The 11,721-nt window shown below is 62.8% G+C and overlaps 1 protein-coding gene across 1 annotated transcript in view; it reads left to right on the top strand.

The window, feature by feature from the left end:
- MYO15A (myosin XVA) overlaps window positions 1-11,721 on the top strand; it is a 23,025-nt gene that overhangs the window by 6,643 nt on the left and 4,661 nt on the right. Inside the window, exons 12-51 of the mRNA XM_017734279.1 lie at window positions 42-155; window positions 340-501; window positions 583-696; window positions 785-843; window positions 1,024-1,147; window positions 1,229-1,324; window positions 1,422-1,553; window positions 1,805-1,930; window positions 2,102-2,179; window positions 2,573-2,727; window positions 2,864-2,909; window positions 3,040-3,164; window positions 3,399-3,516; window positions 3,605-3,780; window positions 3,849-3,933; window positions 4,216-4,269; window positions 4,439-4,520; window positions 4,604-4,734; window positions 5,636-5,731; window positions 5,822-6,057; window positions 6,547-6,725; window positions 6,838-6,910; window positions 7,060-7,251; window positions 7,404-7,498; window positions 7,586-7,674; window positions 7,753-7,879; window positions 8,014-8,075; window positions 8,200-8,263; window positions 8,348-8,486; window positions 8,693-8,783; window positions 8,867-8,963; window positions 9,169-9,290; window positions 9,379-9,438; window positions 9,631-9,706; window positions 10,072-10,187; window positions 10,271-10,389; window positions 10,469-10,610; window positions 10,827-10,938; window positions 11,096-11,170; window positions 11,562-11,708. Of these exons, the coding sequence (XP_017589768.1) occupies window positions 42-155; window positions 340-501; window positions 583-696; window positions 785-843; window positions 1,024-1,147; window positions 1,229-1,324; window positions 1,422-1,553; window positions 1,805-1,930; window positions 2,102-2,179; window positions 2,573-2,727; window positions 2,864-2,909; window positions 3,040-3,164; window positions 3,399-3,516; window positions 3,605-3,780; window positions 3,849-3,933; window positions 4,216-4,269; window positions 4,439-4,520; window positions 4,604-4,734; window positions 5,636-5,731; window positions 5,822-6,057; window positions 6,547-6,725; window positions 6,838-6,910; window positions 7,060-7,251; window positions 7,404-7,498; window positions 7,586-7,674; window positions 7,753-7,879; window positions 8,014-8,075; window positions 8,200-8,263; window positions 8,348-8,486; window positions 8,693-8,783; window positions 8,867-8,963; window positions 9,169-9,290; window positions 9,379-9,438; window positions 9,631-9,706; window positions 10,072-10,187; window positions 10,271-10,389; window positions 10,469-10,610; window positions 10,827-10,938; window positions 11,096-11,170; window positions 11,562-11,708 (4,486 nt within the window). The remainder of the gene's footprint in view (window positions 1-41; window positions 156-339; window positions 502-582; window positions 697-784; window positions 844-1,023; window positions 1,148-1,228; window positions 1,325-1,421; window positions 1,554-1,804; window positions 1,931-2,101; window positions 2,180-2,572; window positions 2,728-2,863; window positions 2,910-3,039; window positions 3,165-3,398; window positions 3,517-3,604; window positions 3,781-3,848; window positions 3,934-4,215; window positions 4,270-4,438; window positions 4,521-4,603; window positions 4,735-5,635; window positions 5,732-5,821; window positions 6,058-6,546; window positions 6,726-6,837; window positions 6,911-7,059; window positions 7,252-7,403; window positions 7,499-7,585; window positions 7,675-7,752; window positions 7,880-8,013; window positions 8,076-8,199; window positions 8,264-8,347; window positions 8,487-8,692; window positions 8,784-8,866; window positions 8,964-9,168; window positions 9,291-9,378; window positions 9,439-9,630; window positions 9,707-10,071; window positions 10,188-10,270; window positions 10,390-10,468; window positions 10,611-10,826; window positions 10,939-11,095; window positions 11,171-11,561; window positions 11,709-11,721) is intronic.

The following is an 11,721-nucleotide window of genomic DNA, read 5'->3' as shown; positions in this document are numbered from 1 at the left end:
CCTCTGCCGCCCCCTCCCCAGCTCTGTCCTCTGCTCCCCAGGCCAAGAGCGAGCGCAACTACCACATCTTGTACGAGATGCTGGCAGGGCTGCCATCCCAGCAGAGGCAGCGGTACTGCCTGCAGGGCGCCGAGACCTACTACTACTTGAACCAGGTAGTGTGTCCCCTCCCCAGCCCCCCCACAGCCTCATTTTTGGGGCGCTACCCAACCTCAGGGTGCTGGTGGGTCCCTCAGTCATCAGGGTGAGGATGAGGAGGATGCTCAGGGTGGGGGTGACCCCCTGCACTGGGTGCTGACCCCGCCCGGACCCACTGATGGACCGAGGGGGTTGTGCCAGGGTGGGAACTGTGAGATTCCCGGCAAGGACGACGCTGAGGATTTCCGTCGGCTGCTCAACACCATGGAGGTGCTGAACTTCAGTGTGGACGAGCAGAACAGCATCTTCCGCATCCTCTCCTCTGTCCTCCACCTGGGCAACGTCTACTTTGAGAAATACGAGGTAGCCCATCCTCCTCAGGCCTGATTTGGGATGTGGCAAATGGGGGATCATCACATCCCATGGCATCCCTGTGTCCTGCAGACTGACTGCCAGGAGGTCGCCACGGTGGTGAGTGCCACAGAGATCCGGACGGTGGCTGAGCTGCTGCAGGTGTCCCCTGAGGGCCTGCAGAAAGCCATCACCTTCAAGGTGACGGTGAGTGCAGGGGGCACAGGCTGGGAGGGGGTCCCTGGCCCCTGGGGACCATGGCTGATGTTGCTCCATCACACCATTTCCCAACCAGGAAACGCTGCGGGAGAAGATTTTTACCCCTCTGACTGTTGAAAGCGCTGTGGATGCCAGGTAGAAGGAAGGGGGGCTGCACAGCAGGAGGGTATGGGGGGCTCTGATCCCCAGGGATGGTGCGTGGATTAGACTCTGTGGTGATTAAAGCTGATGCTGTGGTGGGTGCTGGCTGTGGCAGTGGGGTACACTGGTGCCATTCCGGAGCTCCAGCACTCTGCCCATGTCTCCCCTTCCCAGGGATGCCATTGCCAAGACCCTCTACTCCCTGCTCTTCAGCTGGCTCACGGACCGCATCAACAAGCTCGTGTATCCGCGGCAGGAGGCCCTCTCCATCGCCATCCTGGACATCTATGGCTTCGAGGTGAGCAGGATTCCTCCCACCTCCATCCTGGCTCAGTCCCAGCTCCATCCTCCCAGGCTCCATGAATCTTCCTTCTTGCAGGACCTCACCTTCAACAGCTTTGAGCAGCTGTGCATCAACTACGCCAACGAGTACCTGCAGTTCTTCTTCAACAGGATTGTGTTCCAGGAGGAGCAGGTGGGGCTGGGCTCTGCCCCTGTGCTGGGCTCTGCCCCTGTGCTGGGCACTGCTGTGGGGCTGGGGGCTCCAGGCTGACCCAGTGCCCGCCCTGCAGGAGGAGTACCTCCGGGAGCAGATTGAGTGGAAGGAGATCCCCTTCAGCGACAACCAGCCGTGCATTGACCTCATCTCCCAAAAGCCCTACGGCATCCTCCGGATCCTGGATGACCAGAGCTGCTTCCCCCAGGTGAGGGGGTGTCTGGTGGTGAGGTGCAGCCGGCACTGGGAGGTCACTGTGGCTGGGGAATCACCATGGCTCTGGGCTGTCCCGGACAACCTGGGAACCCCCCGGGTTCCTCCAGGCTGGATAAGCCCAAAGAATCATAGAAACATCATGGAATCGGAGTGGTTTGGGCTGGAAAGGACCTTGAAGATCACCTAGTTCCAACCTGCTGCTGAATTGCCCGAGCCATATCTCACTCCTGTGTCCCTTCCCAGGCCACTGACCACACGTTCCTCCAGAAGTGTCACTACCACCATGGGACAAACCCACTCTACACAAAGCCGAAGATGCCGCTGCCCGAGTTCACCATCAAGCACTACGCAGGGAAGGTGACCTACCAGGTGTGTGACATTGGGATGCTCAGCTGGGCTGTTAAGGCGGCTTAAAGAGGAGGTTGATCCTGCACCAAGGAGAGAAATGCATCCCAGCGGGTCTGGCTGGGGTCCTGCAGGTCCTTGTCTCACCCTGTCACACTGTCAAGCTCCTCACCAAGAGGTTTTGCTATTTGCCAGGTTCACAAGTTTTTGGATAAAAACTATGACCAGGTCCGTCAGGATGTGCTGGACCTGTTCCTCAGCAGCAGGACCAAGGTAGGGTCCTGCCTGGCCCTGGCTCTGCAGTGACACTGGGCGCCAATAGCCCCCTTTCATACATCCCTTTCCATGTCCCCAAGAGTGTGTCCCCATAGCTGGTGAAGCCCCGGGGGACCAGGAGCAGAGGATGCCTCTGGCTCCACGCATGGGATCCTCTGGGCTTTGACCTCTCAAGCATTTGGCACAAACAGGCACACGGGCTGCTCTTGTGCTTTCTGTCTTTATCCATATCCTCATCCCTATCCCTATCCAGGCAATCCAGACACAATTAGGGGATGTGACTTGCTCAGGGCTGGGCAAAAAAGCAGTGGCCAGGTTGGAAAGAGGATCCGAGAGAGCTGCACCATCCTGGCCACCTTCCTGCTCTCTAACGCTTCCCGTCTCCCCAAGGTGGTGGCCAACCTCTTCTTCGGCCATGCCCAGGTGATGGCCCGGCAGAGGAGCCTCATCAGGAGGAGCAGCACCAGGACACGGCGGTACAAGGCTCCCACTGTGGCTGCACGGTTCCAGCAGTCGCTCCTGGAGCTGGTGGAGAAGATGGAGAGGTCAGGGTGGGCAGGGTGGGCAGCCAGGCTGTGCACTGGGCTGTTGGGAGCAGGGTGACAGCTGGACCTGAGCCCGAGGTGGCCAGGCTGGCTTTGTCCCCTGTCCTGTGTGGCTGACAGGGTCCCTCTGCCACAGGTGCAACCCCTTCTTTGTGCGCTGCCTCAAACCCAACAACAAGAAGGTGAGAGCCGGGGCTCTCCTGCCCGTGCCGGTGCCTGTGCTGCCCTGGTGGCACTGGGAGAGTGGTGGGCACACAGTGGGTGGGGGTTTGCCCATGCAGTTGCTGATGCTTCTCCCCACGCCCTCCCCAGGAGCCAGGGCTCTTCGAGGCCGACGTGGTCAGAACCCAGCTGCGGTACTCGGGGATCCTGGAGACCATCCGCATCCGCAAGGAGGGCTTCCCTATCCGCATCCCCTTCCTCGTCTTCATCGACAGGTGCCTGTGGGCTGCAGGTTGGGCACTGCCATCCCAGCGAGGGGAGACTACAGAGCTTGTGGGTGTTTTGGGGGGCAGCATTTGGGCTGGGATTGCCCCACAGCGGGAGCTGGGAACCCCTTGTGTTAGTACAGAGCTCTGGGAGAAGCTGCATCTGCAGGTGCAGTGCTTGTCACCATGGAGAAGGTCTGTGCTGGTGTCCCTGTGTGGTAACAGTGTCATGGGCTCACCCAGGTATCGCTGCCTCGTTGATATGTGGTCCAATGTCATTCCCAACGGAGCCAACTGTGTGGAGATGCTGAGGAGCCTCTGCCCCGTTAACCCCAGCATGTACTATGTCGGCGTCACCAAGGTACTGTCCCGGGAGGGGACTTGGTTCCAGTGAGCCCCTGGGGGTGGTGGCCAAGGTGGGGAGCTCACAGCCTCACCCCTGCTCCCAGCTCTTCCTGAAGGAGCAGCTGTACCAGGCTCTGGAGAGCAAGCGAGCCCGTGCCCATCACCTGGCCGCGCTCACGCTCCAGCGCTACGCTCGCACCTTCTTCATTAAGCGGCGCTTCCGCTCCCTCCGCCGCAAGATCGTCCTCCTGCAGACCCGGGCGCGGGGATACCTGGCCAGGTGGGGGTCCTGGGGGGTGGCAGGTGGGCACTGGTGGGTGGCAGAGGGTGACGGGTGCCCTCCCGCAGGCAGCGGTACCGGCGCATGCGGCGCACGCTCATCAAGTTCAGGTCGCTGGTGCACATCTACGTGAACCGCCGGAGGTACCTCAAGGTGAGCTGGGGGCTGGCACATCCCGGGGGCTCCAGGGGACCTGCTGCCACCCTGCTGCATGTTCAGTGGTGGGTCTGGGGAGGGCACAGTGGCATATCCAGACTGTGAGTCTCCCCATATGCCACCCTACCACCTCCTCTGTGTCCTATTGGGAATGGGCAGTGCCTCTTTGGGATGAAAACTTTGGTGATATTGGAGGGGGTCAATGGGATCCCAGGGTGCTGTGATGCCTCAGGGTGTCCCTCCCTCCGGTGGGGCTCAGCATGGCTGCTCTGCTTGCAGAGGAAGGAGGATGCTCGCCGGCGGGCTGAGGAGGAGAAGGAGAGGATGAAGCAGGTAAAGCCGTGTGGCACCGGTGGGAGTGTGATCCACGTGCAGCCCGTGTCGCTGTGCCCTCATCCCTGCCACGTGCTCGCCCATCCCCGTGCCCCTGGCCGTGGCACCCGTGGGTGCTGGGGCAGGGACCAGCACTGCAAGTGGGCACATCCCTGTGCCGCGCTGGCAGGAGCTGACGCGGAGGGAGGTGGTGGATGTCACCCACCTGGAGATCCCGGCCGAGCTGATGGGGCTGCTGGAGGCCGCTGCAGGTGAGCGGGTCCTGCACCGCCATCGCTCCCAGCCCCTTGTTCCCTACCCCACGGCCGTGCCGTAGCTTCCCACTGTGCCGCAGCCGCCCGGGAGGTGAATGCCGGCTGCGTGGTGCTGGTGCCGCCGCCGGCGCTGCAGCCCGACCCCCAGCTCACCCTCCCGCTCGACATCAACGACTACCCCATGGCCAAGTACGTGCGGGGCCACTTCCAGGTAAGGCGGGCGCCGCGGCCCGGCAGCGGGGAGTTTATTTTTCCCATGGGCAGACGGCTTTTGGGGCATCCCGGGCACCCCGGTCATGGTGGAGCAGTGAGGTTCAGGGTCCCGCACTGTCCCACCAGGCTCTGCCCTGGCTCACACGCTGGGGACACCACGGGTAGCAAGAGAGGCTGGATCCGGGGTGGCTGTGGTGCTGTGGGGAGCTGGCTGCCACCTCCCTCCCTCCCCGTGGGTTCCTGTCGTCTCCAGAGGCCGGGGGGACCCTGCTGAGGTTATCGGAGAGAGACCCGCTGAGCCCTCCTGGACGCCCGACGCGGGGCGGATCCGGAACGCTGGGGCGGGAGACCAGGTCGCTTTGCTCCCGGGACCCCGGCCCCACCCACAGTCACTTTGCCGCATTCCTCTTCCTCATCCCTATTTTTGTCCTGTGTTTCCCAGTCCTCGGCATCCTGAATGACAGCACCGGGGCTGGATAAGGCTCTCAGCCCTGCCAAGGTGTTGGCATAGAACCACAGAACCACAGAATGCTTTGGGTTGGGAGGGACCTTAAAGATCACCCATTTCCACCCCCTGCCATGGACAGGGACACCTTCCACTATCCCAGGTTGCTCCAAGCCCTGTCCAGCCTGGCCTTGAATGTTTCCAGGGATGGGGCAGCCACAGCTTTTCTGGGCAACCTGTGCCAGGGCCTCACCACCCATCTCTGGTGCTGCCAGCACAGCCTGAGCCCCTCCCTGCCCCACTTCCAGAAGGCTGCTGACCCCATCCTGCACCCCAGTCCTTTGGCAGCCCCACAGTCTCCACCAAGCACCAAAACCATGCTCAGCACCATGGGACCAGCCCCTTGTGGCCTGAGGCTGTCCCCAGGTAGCCATGGGTGCGGGTGTCACCGCAGGAACCGGCGTTTGGGATGCTGACGGCCCCACTGAAAGCCCCCCTCACCCGGCTGGATGAGGAGCTGTGCCACGAGGCTCTCAGCCTCTTCAAGCTGGTAGGTGGGACGGGACAGGATCCATCACCGCAGTCCCCTGCCCGCTCCGTGCCCAGAGCCAGAGGGAGGACCTGGCTGTCCCTGTGGCAGATCCTGCGGTTCATGGGGGACCCGGGGCTGGGCGGCCTGCAGGAGACCCTCTTCGGCAACTACATCGTGCAGAAGGGGCTGTCGGTGCCAGGGCTACGGGACGAGCTCCTGGCACAAGCCTCCAACCAGGTCTGGCGGAACACCAACGTCAACAACGAGGAGCGGGGCTGGCTGCTGCTGGCCGCCTGCCTCAGCGCTTTCCCTCCGTCTGCCGCCTTCGACAAGTACCTGCTCAAGTGAGCCAGGGATGGGCACTGGGATGGGGAACAGGAATGGCTGGGACCCACAGGAATAGACTGGTACTCGTGCCTGGGAACACTGCTGGGGCTTTTCAGGGCTCACCTGGCACCTGTGCCTGAGGATGCTGCTCAGGCCCCACCAGGTTCCTCTATGATTGCTTGGGCCAGCCTGGCACACATGGCCAGGTCCTGTTGGGGATGCTCTGAGGTCCCTTCAGGATCCCTCTGACCAAGCTGGCATACATGCCCATGTCCCTCTAGGTTCCTCAGGGCCAGCCTGGCACATGTGCCCAGGGATACTGGCCAAGTCCCACTAGAGATGCTCTGAGGCCCCTCCAAGATGCCTTGGGCCAGCTTGGCACACGTGCCCAGGATGCTGCCGAGATCCCTCCAGGGATGCTCTTAATCCCTCTGTGGTCCCCTGTCCCAGTCTGGCACGCATGACCCTGCCCATGTCCCTCCTGCAGCATCATCCCTTCTTCACAGGTTTGTGTCCGACTACGCCTTTGCTGGCTACAAGCCAGTGTGCCAGCGCAAGCTGATGCACGCCATGGCCCGCTCCCAGCTGGGCGCTGCGGCCGCCCGCACCTTCCCGCCCTCACTGCTGGAGTGGACAGCGAACCGGCAGCAGGCCAGCATGGCCCTCGACCTGCACTGCTTCAACGGTGAGGGCAGCACGGCTCTGGGGCATGGTGTTGGCCAGGGTCGGTCCCAGAGTGACCACCCTCACGGGCAGGGGGGACTGGTGGCACCTGCTCACTGCCCGTCCCTCCCCAGGTGACCAGTTCTCCTGCCCCATCCACTCCTGGAGCACGGGCGAGGACCTGGCAGGGGATGTCCTGAAGCACAGGTATGTGCTGGCTTGGCACCCACCCACCCAGCAGGTCACGGTGTCACCTGGGGCTGTCTTGGGTACCCCCTGGGAGCCCAGGTGCCCAGCTCGTGGGCAGGGTGTCCCTGTGGAGCCTCTGTCCATCCCCAGTGTCCCGCTGTTGGCAGGGGGCTGTCGGAGGGCTGGCGTGGCTGGTCTGTAGCTATGAAGGCGGGTGCCCAGTGGGCTGAGCTGGCTGGACACGACTATGTCCTGGACCTTGTCTCTGACCTCGAGCTGCTCCGGGGCTTCCCCAGACAGAAATCCTGCTTCCTCATCGCATGGGATGGGACCGAGAGCCACAGCAGGGACAGCTGGCCGTAGGTACCCGGGCAGGGATGGGTGCCCCACTGTGGGGCTGGTGGGGGGAACCCTGGCACCGGGCTGGATGGGTGCTGGTAGGGGTGGGTGGGCTCTGAGGGGAATCTGGTACCCAGTGGGTCCTTGATGAGCACTTCCTCCCTCTCTGCAGGGTGCTGGGACATGGATTGGATTTGGATGAAGTGCCTCCTCCCCCAGCTGTGAAAGCCCCCACACTGCCCTCCGTAGAGGCGTATCACCCCCATGGTAGGGCGTCATTTCCCCCAGCTCCTGTCCCCCAGCGCTGCGACGAAGCCCTGCCATGCCACTGGTTCACCCCTTGTCCCCTCACAGACGGGGAATTTGGGGAGCCGCGCAGCCAGAAGGGTCTGGACCGGTACCTGGACAGCCTGTTTGACCCTGTGCTCTCCTACGGCAATGGGGTGAGGGGATGTCCCCCTGCCCGAGGCATTCTGGGGTGCAGGTGGCTTGGCCACTGTGCCCTGACGCCTGTCCCCCAGGAGCTGGAGAAGCCATCCATCCTCTCGAAGAGGCTGAAGGGAGGAGGTGGTGTGGGAGGTGAGAACGGCGGCGCTGACGCCAATCAGAGCGAACCTCCCCGGTCTGCGGAGACGCATCAGCCGAGGGGTGAGCACCTCGAGCACTCCCACATCCCCACCCAGCTCCCTGCCTCAGTTTCCCTGTCTGACCCCTGGTGTGAGGAACATCCCCGCGCCCAGAGCCCCACAGCCCTGACTGAGCTCTCATGTTTGTCATCACAGGCACAGAGCCAGACCCGTCCCCGCAGCGCCGTGCAGATGTCAAACAGCCACCCGGACCCTCGGTCAGTGCCACGGGGCCGGGAGGGGTCGAGCCCCTTCTCTGCTCCAGGGCACCTCTCTGGGGCAGCCCCTGGGGACGGGAGCAGCTGGGGGTGCCAGGTGATGATCGCATCGTGTCCCTTGCAGGGCAGAGTGGCAGAGGGGACGCCAGCCCATGTGCCCCAGCCCCGGCCCTACTCGCAGAAAGCCGGTAAGGAGTCGCGGTGCAATGGGATGGCCACAGGGGCTCGTGGCACTGAGCCAGGGCCCCTGAGCCATGTGCTTGACTCCGCAGCGGCCGTGGGCCGGCGGTGGCCGGGAGAGCCGGTGCGGCATTCCCGGCTCAACTCGGAGCACTTCCCGAGGCCCACGCACGACATCCGCAACATCATCCGACAGTGCCAGCCAGCCCCGCGCAGCTCCCAGCCCCACAGGTACACACCTGGGCCCCCAGCCAAGGCACGGGCTTCTCCTGCCCGCGGGTGCATGTGCTGGTCCTGATGCTGGGGTGTAGGGGATGAGGGGGTGCAGGGAATGCTGGGGTGCACTGAGTGATGGGGTGCAGGTGGTGCCAGCTACAGGGAATGTTGGGGTGCCGGTGATGCTGGGGTACAGGTAATGTGGGATGCTGTCTCAGCAGCAAGCTCTTTGGGAAGAAGCTGGACCCCCACGAGGAAGCCATGCAGATCCTGAAGGAGCAGCTCTCAGCTGCCCGGGTGCCATCAGCTGTGGTAGGGAGGTGGCTGCCCCCGTGTCCCCCTGCCCGGGCTGGGGGTGTCACTGGCACTGACCACAGCCCCTCTGTGCCTCACAGGGGCCCAAGGAGGTGGTGGCTGCGGTGAAGCCGGTGCCAAGTGCCAGGTACCAGCTGCGAGCACCCACAGGACGTCCTGCAGCCACACAGCCTCCAGGTATTGCTGGGCAGAGCTGTGGCACTGGGGGGGCCATGGTGGAGTGAGGCACCTCATCCTCCCAGTGGCACAGGGTGATGCCTCGTGGGGTAACTGCTGTGTCCGGCTCAGCCAGAGAGCTGCTCCCTGTGCCTCAGTTTCCCTGGATGGAGGCAGCTGTTGGTGGTTCCCCCCAGGGATTGCGAAGCTTTCTGTCCTTTTGCAGTCTTTGTCTCACGAGAGCTCCCATCCGAGGCGCAGCAGGTCCAGACCCAGCTGCACCGGAGCTGCAGCGAGGACTTCTACACCTACCACAACGTGCCCTGGAAAATATTCATCCGGAAGGAGGTACAGATTATGGGGACACTTGGGGACAGGTTGGTGCCAAGGTCCTACTGGGATAAGGGGGTTTACACCAAGGTCTTTCCCCTGGCAGGTTTTCTACCCCAAGGACAGCATCAACAACCCACTGCTGCTCGACCTCATCTTCCGGCAGGTGAGGCACCGAGTTGGCCCCGCAGCCCCCAAGGGTCCCCTGGGAGAAGGGGTATTTCCCAATGGGGTGATGGTTTACTCATCCCACTGTGGCCATCCTGCCTTCCCTGCTGAGCTGCCGTGGAGGAGCTGGGGCTGAGGGACACATTGCTCCTCCCCACACAACCCCACTGCTCCTCACCCCCATTCCCAGATCTTCAATGATGTGCTGTCTGACACCTGCATCCGGATCAGCCAGGAGGAGCGGCTCCGCTTGAAATCCCTCTTTGGTAACCCTGTGTCCTGCTGCTCCCTGCCTGAGGGGCTCACACTGGGGGGCCCCAACCTGGGGAGTCACATCCAGCCACTCTTGTGCCCATCCTCATCCCCTGGCTATCTCCAAGCCATGACTGGCTCTGCTTAATCCTGGGTAGTTTTGTTTCCAAAAGTAACGATCCCCCTGTAATTTAGTGCTCCACAACACCACAAATTGAGTCAGGTCTCAGACAGCTCTTTGGGGGACACACATCTGTCTCTGCAATACAGTCCTGCCAGGCATGGGGAGGACATGAGCATCCCTGCTTTCGCTGGGAACTTTGTGCACATCCTCCCCGGGGAGGGGATGCTCACAGGAGGTATTTCCCCCTCCCCACAGTGGAAAACAAGCTGGACTCCTTCAGCCCCGTGGCCACCGAGAGTGTCAAGAGGGAGATCATCGCCGCGGCCCGGGATGGCTGCGAGGTGTATTTCTCCCGCCTCTTCCCTGCCACGGTGAGGGTCCGCCTGCAGGGCAGGTCGGGGTGGCAGGCACTGTGTCCCTGTGCCCCCGGCTGAAGTGCTGTGCTGGCCCACAGGGCAGTGTGGGGACGGGTGTGCAGATCCTGGCTGTGTCCCACACTGGCATCAAGCTGCTGCGGATGGTGAAGGGCACCAATGTCCCCGGGGAGCAGCTGCGGGTGCTGCGGGCCTACAGGTAGGAGTGGCTGGGGTGGGGTGGGTGCTGTGGGTGCCACAGATGCCAGGTGTTTCAGCCTCCCCTCGCCCTGCCCCAGCTACCCCGATGTGCTCTTCGTGACCACCCCATCCAGGAACATGCTGGAGTTCAACCTGCGCAGCGAGAAGCTCATCCTCTTCTCACCAAAAGCTCCCCAGGTCAAGGTCATGGTCGACCACTTCATCACAGAGCTCAGGAAGGTGGGGGGTGCCCTGGGGCCAGGGTGGGTTTGTCCTGGGGGTCAGACCCTGCCTGTGTGCCTGGGGTTGGGGTGGGCAGAGGAGGGCACCCTGCGAATGGGACCATGGCTGGATTTGGGGGAATGGTCCTGAGGCTGTGGGTGCTTGAAGTCCCTGTGCTGGGTGGGATGTTGGTGCCCCTATGTGCACGGGCTGTGCCAGACCCCCTGTGCTCAGGACTCCCAGTACGTGGTGGCCGTGAGGAACTACAGCCCAGAGGATGGGGGCCAGCTCAGCTTCCACAAAGGGGATATCATCCACCTGCAGTCGCTGGAGCACTCTGAGAGAGGTTAGGGACCCCCAAAGCCCCCCATGCCAAAATGCCTTTAATGGGGGACACAGGGGCAGCAGACTGACAGCTTGCCCTGCCCTGGAGGTGGCTGTGCACTTGCCTTGCATCCTGTGACACCCCATGTCCCCATGGTGTCCCCATATTGCCTCTGCAGACCACTACTATGGCTGTGTGGTCCGCAAGAAGGTGATGTACCTGGAGGAGCTGAAGACGGGCACCCAGGATTTTGGTGGGTTCCACGGTGTCCCTCTGTGTGTCCCTGGTGTGCCCTGAGCTGTGTCCCCTCCTGAGGCTGGGGGACAGGGCAGGGTCCTGCCTCTGTTACCCCTCAGCAGGATGGTTTGTGGTCTTTTTGGCACTGACCTGATGCAGGGAGATGCTCCCATGCAGGTCCCACCCTGGGTGGCACCTGGTGCTGCCCATGTCCCTCAGGTGACAGGCTTTGTGGCCTCTGCTCTGTACCTTTCCCTTGAGTGATGCCAAACTGCAGCTGCATCCAGCCAAAATCCATGGCCAGATCCTTGAAAAGGGGGCAGAGGCAGGAGGGAGCAGGCAGAGAATTTTGGGGGTGACCCCATGGCTGCCAGCCCAGGGCCATCCCCACCATCTGTCTGGCACAGGGTGGAAGTTTGGGGCCATCCATGGCAGGTCAGGGCTGTTCCCTGCCGAGTACGTCCAGCCCGTCGTGGCACCCGACTTCGTGCATTTGCCTGCGGAGAGGAAAGAGGAGCCCAGGGACAAGCAGGGCAAGGTGGCGGCTTTCGGGGGGCGGGCGTGGGG

Source organism: Corvus brachyrhynchos, unplaced genomic scaffold, assembly GCF_000691975.1.
Source record: "Corvus brachyrhynchos isolate BGI_N302 unplaced genomic scaffold, ASM69197v1 scaffold5, whole genome shotgun sequence".
NCBI lineage: Eukaryota > Metazoa > Chordata > Aves > Passeriformes > Corvidae > Corvus > Corvus brachyrhynchos.
This window is presented reverse-complemented; position numbering and strand designations above follow the sequence as displayed.